General features: G+C 36.1%; 1 protein-coding gene and 1 pseudogene across 3 annotated transcripts in view; one reads left to right on the forward strand and one right to left on the reverse strand.

Annotated features, from left to right (window-relative positions):
- The window catches only part of Spock3 (SPARC (osteonectin), cwcv and kazal like domains proteoglycan 3), a 384,839-nt gene extending 373,747 nt beyond the window's left edge, over positions 1-11,092 (reverse strand). The window contains exons 1-3 of one of the 3 annotated variants that reach the window (XM_087216994.1): positions 11,034-11,092; positions 8,663-8,880; positions 7,952-8,140 (exon numbers count right to left, since the gene is read on the reverse strand). In XM_087216994.1, coding sequence (XP_087073120.1) covers positions 7,952-8,140 — 189 coding nt within the window. In that variant the 5' untranslated portion in view covers positions 8,663-8,880; positions 11,034-11,092. Of the gene's footprint in view, positions 1-7,951; positions 8,141-8,416; positions 8,543-8,662; positions 8,881-11,033 lie in introns of those variants that run through there. The other 2 variants (XM_004874610.4, XM_087216995.1) reach the window with 2 other exon arrangements.
- On the forward strand, positions 8,169-9,079 carry LOC147826708 (uncharacterized; annotated as a pseudogene).
- Positions 11,093-22,603: the final 11,511 nt, after the last annotated feature.

Genomic DNA, 22,603 nt, shown 5'->3' on the forward strand with positions numbered 1-22,603 from the left:
AAAGTCCGCATGGCAGGTCTGACAAATCTGACTTGCTGCACTTTCTCTTTTCTAACTGTTCCAGAGATACTAGTGCCACAAAGATTGTTCTCTGCTTCCAAGACTAAGAGCTACTTAAACCTAGCAATGGCATCATTTCTAGTAGTGTTCTATCATTTCTAGTAGTATATTAGTATCATGTCAGTATACTAGCATTATTTTGCTATCATACTATTACCTTCCATTACTGATATTTTCCTTTCTTTTCTCAATCAGATGAGATACAACCTTGGCTGCAAGAGAGTATCTTGTCATTCAAATTAAGGGCGCTGAAAAATAAATTCTAACTTCCATCTCTCCCACTAGCAATCATGATTAATGCTTCATGTAAAAGCATTCTGGACCCTCAGCTAAAAAAAAAAAAAAAAAAAAAAAAAAAACCACTTCCCATAAAGTATGCTAAGTGATTTCACTAAAAGAAAATAGGATTGGTCATTAGCTTTAGTGTGATAAGCTACTGGACACTGTACCTTGGTTCTGACCAATCAGTATTTCCTCTTAGAAATTAGCCCACTACTTGCCAAACTCCTACATGGGCAACCTCGGTATCACACAGTCCAATTTTGCCCTGGCTGGCACTGCTCAGCCTGTCCTTCATGGCTCAGAGGATAGAAGAATGATACAAAGCTAGGGAGGAACATATTGCAGGCAAAGCAAACAACTTGTGGGTAAAACTTCTTATCAATAGGCACAGTGGTTGAAAATACATTCAAGAGACAGTAGGCCATTAATAGGACATGATCATATAGTATATACTAATATTTTTCCCTGTCTCAGGAATTACTTCTTTCTTTTACTTTTATTCTTTCCTTGTTAGAGACGAAATTTCCCAGAATCCTTTGTGACTAGGTATAGCTATGTAAATAAGTTCAGGTCTGTGGGATACATGTAGAAGCCATGTATGACCATTTTCAGGTCAAGTCTGGAATAAGCTTCTTGCTCTATGTTTTATCAGAAATTCTTTCTGCTAGATAGAAAAGAGCCACTTATGGAGGACCCTGCTAGAAGGACCAAACCTGAAAGTCTAACTCTAAATATACACCTGGGTATGTGTGCATGTGCATGTCTGTATGTTTCTGGGAGTCAAATCCAGGGCCTTGCTTGCACTAGGTAAGTGCTGTACCTCTGAATTACCACCTAGCTCTACATATACATCTTGATGGTTATATGGTTGGGAATTCAAATTTTATCTTAATAAAGGTACTCTGATTTTATAGTATTTCTTCCTGATCCAAGATCTCCTTACTGGTAGAAACTTAAACTATCTCTGATTAATCCATTAGGAATTACAAATGAGGCAGAAGTGAAAGAAATAAAACTGGACTGCCTTGGAATATTGGGGTTCAGCCACATCACCCTTCATCAAAGTGCAGTGATAGAAGAAAGAAGATAGTGTTGTTTGATGGTCCTTCACACACAGTAAAAATATTTAAAGATTTTAGAGCAACAAATCATGTGGCCAAAGAGAAACTATATGAAAAGCACTGGATGACTTGACAGAGGGAGTGCCAAGAGCCATATTATTACCAACTACTGTTGACTATTCTAAACTGAACTTGACAGTTTTGGTGTAGCATTTCCATTCTTGGTGCATATTTAAACATGTAGGACTGGAGAAGTTCAGTTCTTGAAACTGTATATTTTATAATAACTAAATTCTTATTTTAATTGCAACTGGGTTTGAGGGGAATCAGAAATGGAGTTGGTCAGGGAAGAATTGGCAAGGACACTGAATACAGTATTTCTTCCTTTATGTATTTTCTAATGCTAACTCTGAACTAGCTATTGCACTAATGCTAGGGGAAAGAGGAGAAAGGATTAAAGGATTTTCATAAATAGGAAAAGACATAACTATTCCAAGAGCTCTGGGAGTTGGATGGTGTATCTGCAAGACTTAAAGATCAACCTTTAAAAGTCAGTACATAAATGTAAAAAAAAATTGTGACCCAGATCATGAAATCATGAAAACTAAAAGTGAGTAAGAACATAAATGTCACTGAGTCAGAACCATGAGATCTAAAAGCATCCAAACCAGTAGTTTTACTGTAAGAATAGAAAATAAATGCTTTAAATCAGTTCTTGATGTCCCTTTTGCATATGTAGCTTAAAAATTTAAGTATGTAATATAAAATGAGGTAACATCCTATAAGAACCAAGAAGTACACAGTGGTCACAAGTGTAACAGCAAATGAGATCATCTTCTCAAATCATGAGGTGCAGAAACCTTAAACAGGAAAAAACAAAACAAAAAACCCAACATGTCTTATTTTGCAGGGGTTGCTGGCTTTTAACTTGGTATTTTACATATAACAAATATATGAATAATATATATATGCTACACCTATAGTGTATGTATACATATGTATTATAATACCTATAATTCCCTTGATTTTCACATTCCTTTATCTGACTCTATTTGAAGACACTAATATTTTTACTCTATTTGAAGACACATATGTAGAGTATATTTATACTATATGTACATTTATGCATTGATCTGTATAGGTATATATGAATATATATATAATATACATAGAGAGAATAGTATTTTTCTATACTTTTCTATTAATTCACGAGAATTTATAAGAGAAAAAGAAAAGTACTACCTGCTTATTTATAATTTTTGTTTGGGTGAACCCATGGGAGACAGACTAAATATAGTACCACCAATTCATACTTCCTGATGGAGCGTGCTAATGTGATACCATCTCTTTCTAAGATAGCTCTCCAGAAACTAGCAGATCAGTGGACATTAATCCTGTCTGGTGAGTGGGAGTGGAACTGACAGAGTTAAGGAATAAGGATGTAGAGTTACTACCACAATCAAGCCATAACTAGGACTCACATGACAAGGAAAGGAATCCAGGAGTTCTTTGGTTTTGCAGTTACTCACTGACCCCAGAATTGTCAAAGACTAGTTAACGCTTCTCTTAAGAAGTCAGTTACCTCTCTCTAGAGGAAATCTCCTCAGGACTTAAAAAAAATGAGTAACAGCCAATATGAATACTACTTCACTGACCTGAAAATATGAATACTAAATATTATATATTGTTATATATTATATTTTGCTACATATTATATATTATGTATTTTATATGTATAATGGGCAAAGCTTTTAAAGACTAAACACAGTGCCTATAATAATAAAAAAAGATGCAAAGAAAAACACCCAGGAAGATGAACTAACTGTGAAGCATTCCTAAGGAAACCCTATGTTCTTGTCATTATAAACTAACAATTGCCACTGTGACAAATATTGTTTTATAATGTGAAATGATAAAAATGTACATTTCCTTAAGAATTGGATACATACTATAAAATATTATTGAAGAGAGAGACTAGTTTACTGAGCTCAGTTTATCTAAATTATTAATTATTCTTTAATTTTACTTTCGATATATATTGTTGAAACAGGCAATAGAATAACTGCTACCTCCTACTAAGGCAGCACCAAGGAGAGTTCCTGCTTCCTTCTAAGTGCATGCCTGCTATTTAAGAAATGCAACCCGGACACAAAATCCACCTTAAAAATAAGAAAGGAAGCACGTTTAAAGTTTTTCAATGTTTTAACTTTAATGTCTTATAAAGCAATATAAGAGTAGCCATAGAAACCAACTGTTTTATTTACTTTTAATAACAGTAAAATTTGATAGACTCTCAGGGATCCTCACTTTTCTGTAGTCCACTAAGCTGTAAGGAAATACCCTTAAATATCAGCTCTCTTAACTATTATCTCTCCACTTATCTGTTCACCAAAGAATCTCTACTCAGATGAAAAATGGAAATTAAAAAGTTTAGAAAGGTTTTCTTAGTATCACCAAATCAAACATTTTTATGAAGTCAAATTATAACTGGAATGTCTCAGAAAATTCAGTCTGTATGTTACATTTTTATAATGTGCTTATCCTTTAGCTAACACTAAAGAACTTAAATGCTAAAAACGCTAAAGTCTTAATTTTTTAATGCTATAAACTTAAATTTTTTAAAGTTAAGATGTAGGGTTTTAATGTATCTACAGATTATTAACAATCACTTAAGAAATACATGTAAATTGAAGTTGACTATGGTAACCATTTCTTAAAATACAAAGTGAGCCCCAGGTATTTTTATTGGAGAATAAAACTCATCTAGAACTTTCTTTAAGTTTTATTTTAATGGTAAAATGTTGATTTTATTATGTGATTTATTAAAATTAACATAGCTATCATCATTACTTTTGCTAGAGTTTTATTGTACTGCTTTGAACATACACTATTTGAGGGGTTATCATATTTTACCTTTCCTATCATTCTTAATGAGTTCATGTACTTCAGTGAAATCAATAATATATAGGGCTGATGATTATGTTATATCATGCATTACCAATTAAGTCACTGGGTTTGAAATTCTGTACTCATTTATTACATAATAAATTGTATGGTTTAGTTGGATTTATAAAATATAGATGGTTGAAATATGTAATGTGTGAGCCATATGATATGTTTTAGTTTCTTCATAATATCCCTGATTTCCAAATCTCCAAATATGTATGCAAGAAAATAGTGAAAGTGCTTTATATCACTGATCTGGGAGAACATATTCGTACTCCCAGTATTTTCCCACTGGGGACTCTTGAGTTCTTGATTTTATCATTACCCAGCAGTGTAAGAAAAGAAAAGAAAACCACCAGTATATTTACTAAACATATCCCATTAGGAGAGGAGGCTTGGGAGTTTATTATTATTATTAATTTTTGATATTGTAGCTTGAACCCAGGGCCTCACTCAGGTTAACATATGCTCTACCACTGAGTTAAACCCCCAGTCCCTTTTTCATTTTAACCTTATATAATTATACCCTGAATATAACATAGTGGCTCTATTACACATTTTGGGGGGGGGTACCGGGGATCAAACTCGGGTCCTTGGGTCCTTGCGCTTGCGCAGCAGGTGGCGAAACCACTGAGCTAAATCCCCGGCCCTATTACACTTATTTTTTAAATGTGAAATTTTCACAATTTTATTTTGAGAAACATTATTAGTATGCAGTGCTCAAAATTATTTGAAGCTTCTTTTTTGTTAATACTTATTCATGATAAGCTCATCTTTGCTTTTATTATTTCCTTGATTTATATTGAGGCAATGAACCACCAGGGCCATTTTTCCTACATTCATCTACTCTCTCATAAAACTTCCTATCATTTACTTTCTCATAACACTTCCTGTCCATGCTCCCTGCCCCTAAAACTTTAGTATAAACAAAGATATGTAAACATTTATATTAAATATGAAAATAAACATTTACTGTTAGATTATTCAATTAAAATAATCATATCTTGTGTTTTCACATAATATTCAATAATTTTCAAATATAATTCAAAAGAAGACAAAATTAAAGGTGCAACTTATAAAATAACCTCAATTCTGTAGAACAGTCATTCACAAGAAAGGATTAATGTTGTAATTAGTTATGCTGAACCATCACAAAGGTTTTTCTTTCTAAATGACATTAATTATATTTTAAAGGACGAGAACCATGCAACAAAGTACTTCCATTAAGTTGTTTCTACAAGAAGAGATTCAGACTTCCTTGTTTCTTTGCCACTCCATAAACTGAGTATGTAAATGTTATTTCAGATATAAATGTTCATACAGAACCTTTAAAGGTAGATTCAGATATGAACTCTTATTTGAAACAAAGTCTTACAATTATGTGTTTCCAGCCAAAAATGAACTTTAAAAAAAATCCTGAAAATGCATGAGAAAAATTAAGCTAATAATTCCCCCCAAAGGAAAAGAAAAGATAGAAAGAGCAGTGGGGTGGAGAATCTAAACAGGAATTCTACCTTATGCATTCTGAGTTATGATTTGCAAAGCTACGCTGTCAGTGAACATTTTATCATGTCAATAATGAGCAACAGGTGGTTAAAGGGAGAGAATGATACTGCTTATCTTTCTCATGCCTTCCAGAAATCATCTTCTCAAAACTGTAATTGTATTACTGAAATGGCAATTCTAAAACCTCATATAAGATTTTCAAATAAATTACTATTATATTTTCATGTACTGCATGTACTTCCAAACAGTTACTGGCTCAAAATATCTCAATAAAGCCCTTATGTAGATTTACATACAATTTTGATGGGCTTTCCCTTGAGAGCACATAATAATACTGAAAATACTATAGCAATAAAATAATCCATCTCTATAGAAGTTGGCTGCACTAATTCTAGAATGTTTAGTTCTGCAGTGGGCATTTCAGCTTGGCATGATAGCTTAAATCAAAAACATTCAAACTGAGCAAAGTAGGCTGCTCACTTTGCAAAAAAAAAGTAAATAAAGTAATTTAACTACATTAAGAGAACACTAGATATAAAAGATTGAAAATATATTTTAATGAAGAAAGGCCAAAATTCATTAAACCACATTAAAGCATCTACTACATAAATAAATGTAAAAACATTAAGTATTGTTCAACTACTGACAAAATTGTCTTTTTTTTTTTTTTTACTAAATGAGAGCATGATGAACAAATTCTCTCCAGGTTCATAACTACCTCATTTGTTTCCTTTTAAAATTGGATTTAATGTGATTATAAACTTAAAATATGTACGCTGTTTGCTTTTGCGAATCTTCATTTAGCAATTGAATGTTTGAGCTTGTTCACAAAGCATGTAAGATTAAATCCTCCATTAAGTAATACCATTATCTTTTTTTTATCCTATCTGTAAGCCCAGACACAAATAGCGACACCTAAATTTAAAGTCAAATTACCTTTTCTTCAGAATCCCTGTGTGGGATCTGGCTTATCAGTTACTTTATGGAGGGGTGGCTGAGAGCAAGGGGTAAAGCAGCCAAGATGAAAACTAGCCCAAGCTTCCAGTTATTTTCCCAAATCGTGACAGAGTCAGCTGATGAGAGAAGTTAACTCATCTCCGCGCAGAGCGCTGCAGATGGCCTCCACAGAAATCCTCTCATATGTCACGGGAAGGGTTGCCAGTGTGTCTGTGAATCACTCTCTCTCCCTAAAGGGTGGCTGGAGGCGGTATTCAGCGATCAGCGCGGCCTCCTCCCAGAACAGCTAAGTTGAATGTGTCTCTACGAACTGCGCTCTGGATGAAGCCGCTCTCACCGGGCTCCATTCAGATCAAACGGAGAAAAAAATATCTAGCAGTCCTGGCCTCTGGCTCCAAGCCAACAAATGTCTGGCGTCTTTAAAACTAGCTCCCTCTTAACAACCCTGGAGGAAACTCTCCGAGGGGTTCTACACTTCAACACTTCCATCGCTGTCATCCCCGCCCCCTGCGATGTTCCTGCACCTTGGATTTTACAGGGGTGCTTAATTTTGGAGAAGACGTAACCAAATGCATTGCAAACATGCTCTGCATTAAAGTGAGCGCTGAAACACAAATCAGATGAGCAATTTTATGTAATCAGGAGCAGTTCAACTTCTGCCGACTGGTGCCGCCAAACAACCTCCTACTCTCGGAGAGCGGGCATTTATAAACCTTACATCTTCCTGCCTCCTCCCTCAAATTCCTTAATGGACCATTAGCAACGGGATCGATCCTAGTCACTTTAGTAACAATACAACGCAGAGGCGCATCTGCTGTGTTTACCAGCGCCGGGATCACCATTCAAAAGTTGAGAAGGCAGAGCCAGCACTTTGCAAGCCTGTGGGGTTCGGGGAATGGGGGGACAGGGGGAGGGTGGGAGGGGGCACAGTGGGAACCTGGTGTGACCCGAACTCCTGTGTATTCACCAAAGCCAATCGTCCCCTGTCCCAGCCAGGAGGTGAGCAGAGAACCGCTAAGTTCTCCGCGGCGGTGCGCAGCTCTGAACCCCCAAATCGTTTCCCACCCTTCCCGGCCACTGTGACCCCTCGCCTCGGAACTGAGCGCGTGCGCCTGGGGATCCGAGCGCGCAGCACTTACGTCTCGGAATTTGTTCCACTGTCCGACTTCCTTGTCATACTGAGAGACTGTGGTGAGCCATTGTTTATCGTCCAGAAAATTACCGCCGTCCGACCGCCCCCCGGCCGCAGCCACGGCCGCGGCGGCTGCGAGAGCCTGGCTGCACCAAGCGGCTGCACACACGCACAGTACGGCTGACACCTTGAGCATCTGGAAACAGAGACGCAGCCGGGTTGGGAAGGCGCAGGCAGGGTCAGAGAAGGGGTACAGAGACCGGGGCGCCCGTGGAAGACATGCATCAGCAGCAATGGGAGTGGAGGGAGCCAGGGACGAGCAGGCACAGGGATGTCTCCTCCCCCGGGCTTTGCCCCCAACCCCGCGCTCACGCGCACGAAGACCCCAGGGAGGAGAGCGGGTACACGGCAGGAGGCCCCGGGCGCAGCACCCTTAGCGAGCAGAGAAAGAACCCGCTCCTTAGCACATCACCTTGTTGTGCGCCGGCTCTGCGCTCGAAGCTCCTGCTGGAAATGCAGCCCAGCTCTGCCAACTCCCCGCTTTCCGGAGCTGCCGCACGCGCCGTCCACTCAGCTCCTGCGCCCGCGCGCGCCCCGTCCCCCGCTCCCCGCCCCCCGCCCCCCGCGCCGGGCGCTCGCGTCTCCCCCGGTTCACCCGCCCCTCCCTCCCTCCCTCCCCCGCCTCCTCCTTCCCCTCTTCCACCTCCTCACGTCCCACCTTCCTCTCCCGGAATCCCAGCTGCAGTGAGTGGGCTCCGGATGTGCTGCTCCGCTGGAGCCGGAGGATGCCGTAGCTCCTGGCCTAGGAGTCTGTGTCTGCTTTCTAACCTCTCCCCCCAAGAAGAGGTTCGCGTGCTCCCAAGACAGCCTGCTCATTCTCTCTGCGCCTGGCTTTATCTCTTTAAGAGTCTGTGGTCTCTCTTCGTGGCTCCTCCTCTGCAGTTTTAAGGGTGGTCGGGCAGAGGTGGGAAATGAGATAAGAAGAAAACTTTATGCTTCACCAAGTGAGAATGCTGGGTTCCTTCTCTCCTGCAAACCTCCTGGACTGAACTCAGCCCTGCAGCAAGGCCATCACAGGGTCTGGGGAGATCTGCCTAACTCAGGAAATGTAGTTTGTTGTGGATTTCTGGATTAGGTTAAAAGGCCGAAACCTTTCTTTTTTCGTTTTAAAGGTAGAATCATTACCACATAGGCTATTTGAGTGCGTCTAAGTCTCATACACGGTGCAGGTGCATTTTAATGGCTTTATGGAAACTCCTTGGCAACTGTATTTTATGTTCTAGGATCTAAACCAAAAACCTTAAAAGCCTTCTATATTATTTTCCTACAAAATGAGAAGAGCCCTTTGATGCCCTGATATCCAATTCTTCATGACTTTTCTATGTATATTCAAAATAAACTGACAATCATTCAAAAATTAGACCCTGTAAACAGAATCAGATGAAAAGATTCTCCCATGTACTTAAAGGAGTCAAGTGAAGTGAACATTGCATTGTAATTCAGGAGATTTCTGGAAGCCAAAAGAGTACGCAATGTTAAAAAATGTCCCCGTTTGAATTTTTAGATATGTTGGCCGAAACTACATCTCTCAAAGTTATGACCTTTGAAAATTTGTTGTAGGTTCCAAAACTTCAGGAGCTATTTGAATAGTAATACCTAGTACATCTATTTCCACTTCAATCTCAGATGACACTTGTGCAACGTTTTCCAAAAGATATTAAAACAGAACTCAATAATTACTATTAATTTATAAATTTAAATCTGGGATTAAAATGAATGCACAATCTGTAATTTAAATGAAAGGAAAAGCTACTATTTTTAACTCATTCAAAGAGGTCTTCCTTAATTTCCCTCATTTCTACTGTGCTAACTCACAGGAGAAGGACACAGAATCTGCCACTGTAATTCACAGAAGCCCTAATGACCTAAACACTTATCAGATAACTTAGAGAATACTAATGTACTAATTTTCCCCCAACAAAGGAATTTATTTTAACCTAGTTGCAGGGAGCCTTGCCAGGCATCTTAGAATGTTTCAATTCCTGCTCCATGCGTGGTTCAGATGATAGCCGGTCCACCCTCCACCATTACTTCCAGTTCCCAGCCTCATCTGTCTACATCAGAATTTGAAGAAATGCTTTCTTAATGATACAATAGGAATCTTTCATCACGTTTTAAAACCTCCTTCTTTAAAATTAAAACTAACAGCGAAAGCACAGAAATTATGCCTCAGGTGAAACCCTGATGCATGGCAGATGTCAGTAATTTTTAACATAAAAATGGTCTTCCTTAACCTTTGTAACATACCTCTAAAAATGATGTGTGCTGTTTTTTACAAAACATTTGATGAGGAATGATGCTGTGACACCCCTACCCCTCTAGGCACCCTTTAACTTGTTTAGCATAGTGATTGTCATCTAAGGCTGAAGTGATCACTTAGCACATTTACTTATTTTATGTACACATTTTCATATCTATCTATCTATCTATATTCTAACTTACTGTTCCTAACTTGTTCGCACAATCTTTTCGCATTTAACTTTCACTGACACTAAAGTTTAAAGTATAAACATTTGTTGAACAAGCAATAATTGTATACATCTTGAAATAAAAGGCTCAGAGTATTAAACTCCAGATCTGATGTAAAATAGAATCTATGAAGGAATTGAAAGTTTAAAATTCCATATTTGGAAACGGTAGTCCCTACCTGTCTTGGATTTGTTCTGTTCTGATATTCCCCACTATTCCCAGAGTTCCTTAAACCTCTCCCTCCAAGGTCATTGCCATTATCTCTGTTAATCCATGAGGCATGTTGGTCACAAGAGTAAAAGCCCACTCATCGTGATGCTATTAATGACTGAGGAGTCTTTTCTCTATATAACTGAACATTTAGGTCTTCAAAGAGCCTGCTTTCAACACTGAAATAGTCTTGAATGGATTCACACTTCAGTTAACACTTGGTTATCCGTTAATACCTCAGTGGGGATTAATTGAAAACTTGCTAGGAGCAAAACATAGCAGGGAAGACCAGGTGGAGAGTATTGGGTAGGAGGGAAGCAAGCTGTAAGAGGGATGGCAGGAGAACTCACAAGTCAAAGTGGGTGAGGAATACTTTATCCACTCCTTCCTAGTCTTCTTGAGAGCCAGTCTAGGAAATTGGATAGTAAATAAGTCAGTGCACAAAGTGGAATGTGGTATATAGGGTGGCTATAGTAAGTCACTGGTGTTAGGAAACTGACAGCCTAGATCTTGATTTCATGTTTCTGTTCCTACTTCATAAAATCAGAACCCACAGACAGAAAAAGGTTTTCAAATTCCCATCCTAATCTGTGTCACTTATTAAATCCATCTCTTCTCTGGATTTTCTTAACCTCATTTTCATATTTGCCACAGGTTCAAAAGATAAATGCAAAGTATATAATGACAGGGGTCTGTTTCTAATCATCCTTGAGGTTGTATCTATGAAGACCTTTAATAGAATTTCATTTCTATAAATGCACATGCACAGCAGAATTTCATCAGTTATTTTTTTCTCAATTATTATTAAAATATGCTAATCAGTTGTTATCCCTATCCATCACAGGTATAAAGAGGAAAGGCCCAACTTGTACATCCTCCATGTGCCAGGCATGGAGACAGGGACTTTACATATACTGATGTCTTTTGATCTTCACCACCCATGCAAGAACCCATAGCTAGTAAATATAAAGCAATGATTTTTTTATAAAGTTCTTAAGAATGATTATAATACACTGCTTTTATATTTGTTCTCTTTGTATCATATTTATGCTCTTCAATTCCACTGCCTCTAGGTCATTTCTTACCTACCTGTGCCATGTATATTTATCATTTTCTCATTAAAATCTAGAATTCATCTTTAACTAAAGTGTTGAAAAGGGGGAATTGTTAATTCAGGAAATTTGATAAACTATGGTGGAAATCATTCTGCTGCCACGCTGAGCCCAATAGTCCCTGTCTCAAATGACAACTGTGTCCACTAAGGCCTTCAGTCTCAGCAGCATCAAGCCAGGTCCTAAAACTCAAGTCCAACTGGTTGACTTAGAAGGGAACTGAGCAAGCCCCTCCTCATCCTTACACAAAAATACTTGCCAATCAAGCAAATGTTTGCCTATTCTTACAACTATCTGGCAGAAGATAAGGAGAGATAAGCATTAAGGGGCTTCAGAGTGTCTGGTGTTACCAAAATAGATAGTTTAATGATAGATAAATTATTGTAAAAACATAACTTGGCCATTTCTAAGACATTTCATCATCAGGATAGAAAAACATATCTGATTTATAAAAGTCAACCATTACACTGGGTCCTTATGTCGAATCTATCTATGAACTTCAGTATGTTGAAAGAGGGGAAAAAAACAAAATTTTGAGTATTAGAAATTCATGATCAAACTAACAACCTACTGATACCATCATAAAACATGTCAAGAAGTCTGCCTGCCTCCAAAGGGCAAAGACCAGCAGAGTTCAATCACCAGTACCAAAAACAAAACAAAACAAAAAAACAAACAAGCAAAAAAAAAAAAAAAAACCATTGCAAGAAGGAATCTTTTAAGTCCACATTTTGGAAATATATGTTTTGAAACCATATGTCTTATAAATTATTTGTTCTTAATTATATAGAAAGTGAGCTTAAAAAAACTGTATGGCATTGCTAGCATGAGATGCTAACAGGCTTTTTAAGAATTGTTTTTAGAGATGACACTGCTTAAGCAAACTGACAATATATCAGATACCTAATTTGATAAGCAGAATCTCTTGTGATTTAATCTTATTTAAAACATTCAATAAACAGATTTTGAAAGTTGTAATAAATATGAGAAACACATTAATCAGTTCAATTGGTATGACTCTTAAGAGTTTTTTCCAGCACTTAAATCAGAGTGAACCTGATTAAATTAATTGATTAATAAATAAATGACACTGAGAAGTGGTCAATGAGACAATTAAAATTTGTTTTTAAAACTGAGATATATTTCTTGACTTTTCAAAGGAAAACATCAAAAGTTTCAATAAGCATTTACTGAGGGTATGAAAATTTTGAGGAGTACAAGTTCCCAACAAAATAAGACATCAAATAAAAAACATCTTTAAAATAATTTCAGTCTATGCACTGCACAGAATTGCACACATTCTTTTATTAAGCTTATTCAATTTAAAATCTGTGTGTGGAAAAGCTTACATAACACCACTGTCCTTGAGATTCATACTGGTATCTTTTAGATTTTTGTTAGATCTGCATATTTGTTAATTCAATAACCCTAATATAAGATTGTATATGGGCTCAGTTTATTCTTTAGGGCAAAATGTTACTTGTGTACATTATGGTCCATAAAATGGCTATGTTAGTTCCAAATCTGGATCTACAAAGAACTCTTTTTATCTTTGCAATTTTTTTTTGCTTTCTCACTTTTGCATGACTAGTGCAAATAGACTTTATGTATCATTCTTTATGAATCATTATTACTTAACTATTTCCAAAGAATAAAAACTCCTCCCACTGTTCTAAGGCAAATTCTTACCATTGAAGTTTGGCCTCTTGGATAAATATGAAACTTTCTTCATGGAGGCCATTGTACTAAGAAAGAAAAAAGGTTATGATCATCATTATTTACACATATTACAACAAACATCTATAGGATAAGAGATATGAAGGAAGTATATAAAATTAAACAAAAATATGAAAGAATTTAAAAATAACACAAGTTCTTAACTCTTAAATTTCAAAGGTCATGTTCTTGGTATTTATTTTTAAAATACTTGTTTGTTGATCTCTAAATATTATGCAATGATTATGAAACTAGGGGTAAAAACTAAAAATAACTGATACAAGATCCCACTACACCAAAAGTTCACACTTTTATTGAATTAGGGAAGAGAAGATACATTAATTTAATTAGAATGTGATGAGTGAAAATAAGAAATGTGACTTCTTCCTGAACCAATAAATTGACACTTAAAAGTGAATCAATTGACACATATATATGAATTTAGTGATGACTTCAAACAGCTCAATGAAAGATACTGGGTTTCTTAATCATTAGTCCACTTAATCCATGGGCTTTCCAATATGAAACTTGATCCCAGGAAATTTAGATGTTTGCACAAACGCAGCATACAAATCTAACATCCCAGAAAGAGGTTCTTTTCCTACAACTCATCCACTAGGAAGCAGGAGTTCTACCTTAGAAGTTCCAACAGTCTCTTTCTAGAATCACAGGGGTTTTGAGTTGGTTTCATATCCAAACCTGGACAAATCCCTTGTGAAAAAGAAGGTAAGTGAACAAAAATAAGCCAACAGTTCAGTAATGACAGGAAGAAGTCCTAATCAAATCTTTGATTTCCAAGTGGGACAACTCCTTTCCCAAAGGATAGATCAGAGCATTGTTTGACCAAAGACAGGGTCGAGAATAGCAAATATAACCAATTTATACTACATAGCTTCAGAGGATGCTGTGAAAGCAAAGAAACAGATCATTTAAGTGTTGCACCTTGAGGGCTGGGATTTAGCCTAGTGGTTTCGCCCCTGCCTGGAAAGCGCAAGGTCCCGAGTTTAATCCCCTCAAAAGAGTTGCACCTTGAGACCATAATGTTTAGTGAAATAAACCAGACACACAAGCTTAAATATCACTCATTTTCTTTTCCATGAGGAACCCAATATATAAAAAAAGAACAAAATAAAAGATAGATAATAGGAAATAGATAGATTTGGTTTTTGGTTTTTGGTTTTTTGCAAAAGAGAAGGGGATGAAGATATGGAGGGAGGGGAAGGGAAATGAGTAAAAGGGAAAGGAAAAAGAATAGAGATGCATTATGTGCATGTATCAACTCACCAGGAGGAATGTGATCATTATGCACTGGACAAACATAGCGATTAAAAAAATGAAATAGAAAAACATTATGAGACGTGAAGAATAAGAATGATTCGTTGGAGCTGTGGTAGGAATAGCATGTCTTGTGAGAGAAACCTGGGTAAAGTGACTTTTTTGGTGTTCACATTTTAAAAGTCTTAGTTCTCATCTAAAACTTCATTAATATATAGACACAAACAATAAAAGCGGAAAATGTTATTTAGGGAAATGTCAAAGTAAAATCAGTTACTCTTGAAGCACATTTTTGAATGCATTTCTTTCTGTTATACCTTCCTTAGCTGCATAAAAATATTCCATGCTCACTCATATTGAGATCTCCCCGTGTGAATTGAGGAAACTTTTTTCTTACTTTTTAGAACAACAAAAAAAAGATGATAATATAAAATTATTGTTGTTATAATAGGGAAATTTTTTTTTAAATAAGCAACATTAATGTAAAAGATGAACTGTGCTAATGGAGCTCTGGATTGCAATCAACAATATCTCGATTTAGCTCAGGCTGTACTCTGAATTGAGCTTTTTTACTTGACTGTTTTTCTCAAGGGCTTTTTTAGAAACAAATTTAATTTCATTACTTAGGGTAGTATTATTTGGGTCATTTACTTTATTTTGGCAGAGTTTTGCTAGTTGGTTTTGAAGAATTGATTCATTTCTTTTACGCTTTCAAATGTATAAGAGTAAAGCTATTTTTAGTATTCCTTAATTTTCCTTTGGGAGGCAGTAGGACACATAGTAATAGCCCACTTATTACTAGTAGTCATGATTTGTGTCTTCTGTCCATATTTGTCAGTCTTGCTAGAGGTTCATCATTTTATTATTTTTTAAATAACTTAGTTTTCTGTTTCATTGATTTTTGTATTATTTTCTTTGCAATTTTGTTGATTTTTTATTTATCTCCATTATTTTCTTAGCTTGTTCAGAGTATTTTATTCTGTTTTTTACCTAATTTCTTAAGATGGGAAAGTAATTTATTATTGCGAGAAGTTCTTGCCTAACATAAGCATTATATGCTATAAATTCCCCCCTCCACACTACTCTATCTTCAGCGCAAGTATTTTGTTAACTTCATTTTCATTCTAGTCTACATATTTTTTTCTTCTTTCAAATTTCTTGGATTTATAGGTTTTTACTTAATTTCTAAGCATTTGGAGGTTTTCTTACTTTCTCTATTTTTAATTGCAAGTTTTATTTTATGTGGTTAGAGAACATATGGATGAATTCAGATATTTTATGTTCACTGGTGTTTATTTTGTGATCAAAGACATAGTCTATCTTGATTTCTTTACACATACTTAACTTATAATAGACTATTAATGTTGAAATCTTACATTTTTGAACAAAGTACAACCACCTTCCATTTTGGTTCACTTTTTAGATATACTCTTCTTGCACATTTCCTCTACATTCATGGGACACCACATTGGATTATGTTGTCCTTTTTATTTCAAACATCAAATATAACAAGAAGCTCCTGCAAAAATAGACTATTTTATGCCCTTCTTTTTCTCATTTCAATGTTATTTCCTTCTGAATTTTCAAATATTCTTTTGTTAGCACTTTCATTTTCCTTTAAAGTTAGATTTGCTGGTGATCATTACTTTTAGTTTTCTTTTAGGTTTAGAATTCATGATTAAACGTTCCTTTCCTAGTACTTGAAAACTGATGTACTCTTTCTATCTGTCCTATTTGGTTTCAGTTGAGAAATCCACTGTCATATAAATTGTTCTCTATGTTAGCTGGTTTCAAGATTTTTCTGTTTGTTTTTAGTTTTTAGAGGTTTAGGGTATGTGTGATATGTGTGAGGTAGATGTCCTTGGGCACTCCCTCTTTATTTGTAACTTTGTCTCCTGAATTTGTAATTCACATGTTTTCATTGTATTTTTTTTTTTCAGATTTTGGCTTTCTTTTTTTTTTCTTTGTTAGATATTTTATCAGTGTCTTCTTTCTAGTCCTGTCCTTTGACTCCAATTTCATTAGTGTAGGATTTTTACTATTATTTTTCAGGACATTTAAATTCTGTACTTTTTCTTTTTGAGCCTATTTTCCTTCTGATGTTCAAATTAGACAAATTCAGATGATATGTTTGCTGATTACCAAATGCATTGATTTCATCTTTGATTTGTCATCTTTTGTCTACTACTGAACCCATCCAGTGATTTTATTACCATATTTTAAAATTCTGTAAGTTCTTTCTGTTTGAATTTTTTGTAACTTCTATACTTTGTTAAGGTTTTCTAGTTTTTCCTTTGTTTCAACTGGATCTGTAATACCTTTTTGAAATATTTTCCTTCAATGATCTTTGTCAGCAAGTTCAAATGATTCATTTTGGTATCATCTTGGTATTGATGCATATTAATTGTTTTTCTACTTTTAGATACTATGTTTTGTATGTTATTATGTTATGTGTACTTTCAATTAATTTTTTCTAAGTACCTGCTGTTGAATTATATACAGTTCTAGATGGGTTTGTAAATTCACCTTTAAATTTGGGGTCCTGACAACCCTATGGCTGGCAAAAGTGGAATACTAATGCATACCTATGCTGTATTTTAGAAGGTGATGATGCCAGAAGTTCAACTATGCTAAGAACTTCCCTCTGAGTTGAGGGGCAAGGTAGGAACCTCACTGATGGACCTTTATAGCATCAAGTCCCCATGAAAGGCTGAGTTGCACACTTGTATTACTTAAGGGGTGGGTGTGGAAACCCAGCTGCTCTGCAGCCTTTGCAGGAATGTTAACTCTTTTCTCCTCCCAATACCTCAGTTGATACCAGGTGAATTTGGAGAGTCCGCTCTCCAATGGACTTTGCTGACAGGAAGGATAGTAGAAAATAAAGTGCTAATTAGGTCTCACTCAACTCTTGTTCTGGCTCTTGGTGCTTGCTGGTAAGGGTGAAGGCTCAGCTTCACACTGAAACTGCAAGGAATGGGTTGCAGTTCATCAATTAATATTTGCCTGGAGTAGAGTAGTTATTACTAAAAGCACGTTCTGTTGTCAGGCCACACTTTCATAGTCTTTCACTAGAGATCTAAGTGTGTGGTGTGTGTGTGTGTGTATGTGTGTATTTGAGGATGTTTATCTGTTCTCAGTGACATTTCCTTCTTTAATCCTTCTTGGTGCCTTGTCTCAAGTTTATGGGAAACAATAAAGAGGCCAGGGAACTCACCCTCATGTTATTTCTCAAGTGTTCAGGTTATTGGTCAGTCCACTTCCTACTGACAACTTTTAGAGTCACCCTTTTGTGATGTTCAGGGTGTTTGCAATTACAAATAGCTAGACCTGGAAAGAATTAGGCTATTCCATCTTTCTCAGAACCAGAAATCTCTTGATTGTTTTAAAGAATGAATTCACTGATTCTCGTGCTGATGGCCTCCTCTGACACACACTGTTTGCATCCCCTTTGGAAATGGTACCTCAAAGTTTGCTGGGCATCTTATCACAAGTAATAAAAGACAATGTTTCCCAATCCCAGTGCAGCTAAGCAAACAACCTAGTTCTACCTAAGGCTGTTTAAATAGAAGCATTCATTGAGAGCTCCTTAAAATCTCTTGTAAAGATAAAGGCATACATTTCTGCCAAGTATTCTTATTCTTGTGTGTGGAATAAAAGCCTGGATAGCTAGAACTCCACTACCCATCTTGTGATCTCCATAACGCAAGTCAGTCATTGAAGATGGCAGAACATCAATGTAGGAACCATTGGGTAACATTGAAGTTAGAAAGAAATAGATTTATAAATGGGCGATGCTTTAAAAATACATCTGCAGATACTTTGGATTTGGCGACTCACGTTTTAAAATAGATTATGGCAGAAGTAATGCTGCTTGACTTCTGAGGATTGGTAATGAAAAGAAGTTTCCACTTGGCTCTCTTTGTCTCTTTGAGATTGCTTGCTTCAGAAAAATTAGCCATCATGTTGTAGGATCATTCAAACAATTTGCAAAGGAAAAAACTATAGTCAGTTCCAACCAGCCAGGCACACAAGTGATCCCCATGGGAAGCAGATACTCCAGCCCCAGCTAAGCTTTGGGGACCAAAAATTTAAGTACCACTTTATTAGAGGCTCTGAGCCCAAACTGACCAGTTTACTGCTCTTGAATTTCTGACCCAAAGAAACTGAGACTAATAATAAATATTTAGTGGTTTTATTTAAACTGCTAAGTTTGAGGGTAATTTGTTATGCAGCAATGAATAAATAGTACAATGTTTATCTTATTAGGTCACTGTTATTTTGTGAGGGCTGTGTGTGTGTGTGTGTGTGTGTGTGTGTGAGTGTTGATGGAAATCTGAACTTAATCTAAAGAAGTCCAACCAGGGAATGAATATATTACAAAGAACACAGGAAGGCAATTGGCCTTCAAAAAATAAACCAAGGCTTGAGAACCACCCTAGTGGTAGAAGTTCTCTCAGTTTCCCTCTACATGTTAACCTAAGTTCCTATGACTGTAGACAATATCCTTTAACTAACTGTATGGAACCATTAATAGTTCTCATACAGTGTATCCATCCTCAAAGATAAGGTAAAATTTTTCCATTAAAAATCACATTATTGATTTCCACTGCATAGTTAAGAAAGGGAAGATCTCAAGGAACTTGGGGAGGGTGGGAATAAAAGTTCCCTGTAAAAATAGGTGGAGAGGGCCGGGGATTTAGCTCAGTGGTTTTGCCGCTTGACTCACAAGCACAAGGACCCAAGTTCGATCTGCAGTACCAAAAAAAAAAAAAAAAGTAGGTGGAGAAACATGTGATACATGGACCCATGTATGTCCTTTGTTTGTGCTCTTTTACTGGGACTTAAGGAGGATGTCTTAGTTCATTCTAGTTTGTGAGCCACCTTCCTGCATAACACAATATATTTCTGTTTCTGATTCCATAATAAAGATTAAGATATTTTTACATCATAGAAAAAGAGATATATTTATTGAACCTAAACACTACTTCCTCTCAGAAACCCCCCTTGGTTCCCTTGATTTTAACTGAGTACCATCTGCCCCCTGTGTACTTCTCTGTGTGTTTCTTGTTCTTGTGTGTATGAACTAGTACTCTAAATATTTATTTAACTGTCTTATTCACAATATACCAGTTGTACTCTAAAGGGTAGACAAAGCTTGTTTAACAATCTTTGTATATCTTGGGCAGTAAGATAGCATGAGTGAGAGAATCTGACTACAGATGTGACATTGAATTAAAATTTGAAATGTTTAATTTGTTGTTTAGATGACATATAGTTTTCTTTGTGTTCATCTCTATCTCTGCTCTACTTGTTCATGTGAGGTGAATTTCTGAAACTATGTATTTTTGCATTTGCCTAGGCATCCATTTAGACTATTTTAGTCCCAAAGAAATAATTCATTCATAAATTGTACTTCTCTCCTTTGTTAGGAAATTTTAAACGACTTTCACAAGCAACACACACACACACACACACACACTCACACATGTATAGGTGCATACAAACTCAAATGAGCCCCTTCAATTTTTGTTCATCAGATAAATTCACTTTGATATTTGATCCAGAGGTGATTCCTAAAATAATAAAATGGCAGGCCACTTAATATTATTTAAAATAATTACTTAATTCTAGTGATTGTCTACTGGTAAGAAATGCCTTCAATTTAGTGTGGTATCTCTGAAAAATAGAAAAAAATTCCTCATAATATTCTAAGAGACTTATTATTAATTGTTCAAAGTGTTAGATACATATTTTCTCTTAAAAATTTTAAAGTGGGAGGTGGAAATAAATGTGTCATAAAGTTTTAAGAATGCTTCAATTTTTGAAATACAGATTATATAAGTGGAAGGAGATAATTCGATTCTCATTATTTCATATATGAAGGAGCTGAAATTCAGAAAATAAGTATTACTCTAAATGGTAAAGCTCAGTAGCAACAGAATTCCTCAGGTGCTATGTTCTTCTTAACCATGCCAGAAGAAATAAAGCACAGGCAGACATCTGGTTAAATATGGTGGATAAATATCCATTTATCTCTGCTGGGGAAGCTAAAATTAATAATAAAGGAATAAATGTGTTTAAAAGAACTTAGATGAAAGAAACAAAAATAAGAGATGACAGAAAACTGTAAAAGTCAACAGTATTTTTAAACCAATTAAATGATAGGGCTGGAGTATCAACCAGGGCCTTTTATTTTCATACTCAAGATGTTCCATTGTATCAAATAAGCTTTTTTTTGGTAAATAAACCCCTTGTAAAGGGATATTTATTCTCAAGAGCCATGCCTGCTTATTTACGAAAATCAACGCCAATTTCAACCTCCTATCTTCTTTATAACTAGAGAAAGTAATATATTTTCAAACAAGAAATACATTTTATAGAAATCATAGAAAATATAAAATATTTGCCCTTATTTGGTAGAAAACACAATCTACTAGATTCCCTGATAAGTGTGGAAAAGGAAGTAAACAATATTTCATGAGTGATTTTTCTCTTTTCCTGGTTCTTTTTTTTTTAGAATTGCTTTGTGTTTTAGCCTCTTCTATTAATAAAAATCAATGGCCCATTTTCACCGATCTCTTTGTATTTTTCTCTACTCTCAGAAAAAATATCCTCCTTCTCTCTGACAAGGTTATTTTCAATTTTTACATTAGCATGTTATGTTGGCATTTTCGTTTTGTACATATAATCTGCACAGGCTTGTTCCTGCCATGTTTCTTACTTATTCACTATCATTTATAAGATACTTCTATGTCAGATTATTCTTTTTGTCTCTACACTCCCTGAATAGTTTGAGAGAGTGTATTAGGTTTCTACTTCTCAGCCTCCTTCCAGGTTAATCTGATATGATCTAGAGATAGGCTACATTATTACTTTTGAAGCATTCCCCTAGAAATCCTCAGATTCTAATGAAAAAAATTTTCCTGAGATGGTTAAGCTTAATTGTCAACTTGATTCACTTGGGAGCTGCCCAGAGAATTACTAAACTACTCATATAGGTATGTGGGATTGGGTCATGGAGGTATGCTCTTGGGGGAGTCTATATCTGGTCCCTGCTTCCTTCATTTTTGGCACTGCTCATGTCCTCTACTTCCTGGACAGCATGCACTATGAAGTTTTACTCCCCCACCAACTTCTACCATGATGCTTCTATCTTGGAGCCAGCATACGATGGACTGAATTGTCTGAAACCATAAGCCAAATAAACCTCTCCTGTATTAAACTGTGGGCATCAGGTATTTTTTTTTCCTAGCAACAGGAAAGCTGACCAATACATCTCAGAAGCTTGGAAAGTGAAATTTTACAGAGTTAGGAGAAGCAAATAAAGATAAACTGTGTTGGAGTGAGAGGTCTTATTGTTCATTATGCATAAATTTACTCCATCCTTCTAATTTGTCAGGCAACCACCTATTCATCTATGCCTGATGAACTCTCATCCAAAGGCCATGTGCTTCATTTTCTCCAGGAAAAAAATTACCATCCCTTGCAGAGTTAAGGAAAGGACAATCAATTTGAGTAGGGAAAAGACTGTAAAGGCCGATTATTTCTTGAGTGACTTTCCAGCCAATCCTCTTTATTTCATTTGACCTTTATCTGGCCATCTACCCTCCCTTATCAGCATTTTACAACTTATATCCTCATCCTTGGTTTTCCTTTGCTGGTTTATAAAGAAATTAAAAATCCTTTCATCTGTCTTTCAGGGTAAGATTAAAATAGGGTGAAAGTTAAGACGTATACTCAATTTGCCATCTTTTCTGAATTCTTTTCTCAATGTAACACTATTTTTAAGAAAAGAAAACATTAAGTGGAACACACTT

This window comes from Heterocephalus glaber, unplaced genomic scaffold (genome assembly GCF_053883595.1).
Source record: "Heterocephalus glaber isolate CG9 unplaced genomic scaffold, H.glaber_assembly_v1.0 deba00001461, whole genome shotgun sequence".
NCBI classification, from domain to species: Eukaryota; Metazoa; Chordata; class Mammalia; order Rodentia; family Bathyergidae; genus Heterocephalus; species Heterocephalus glaber.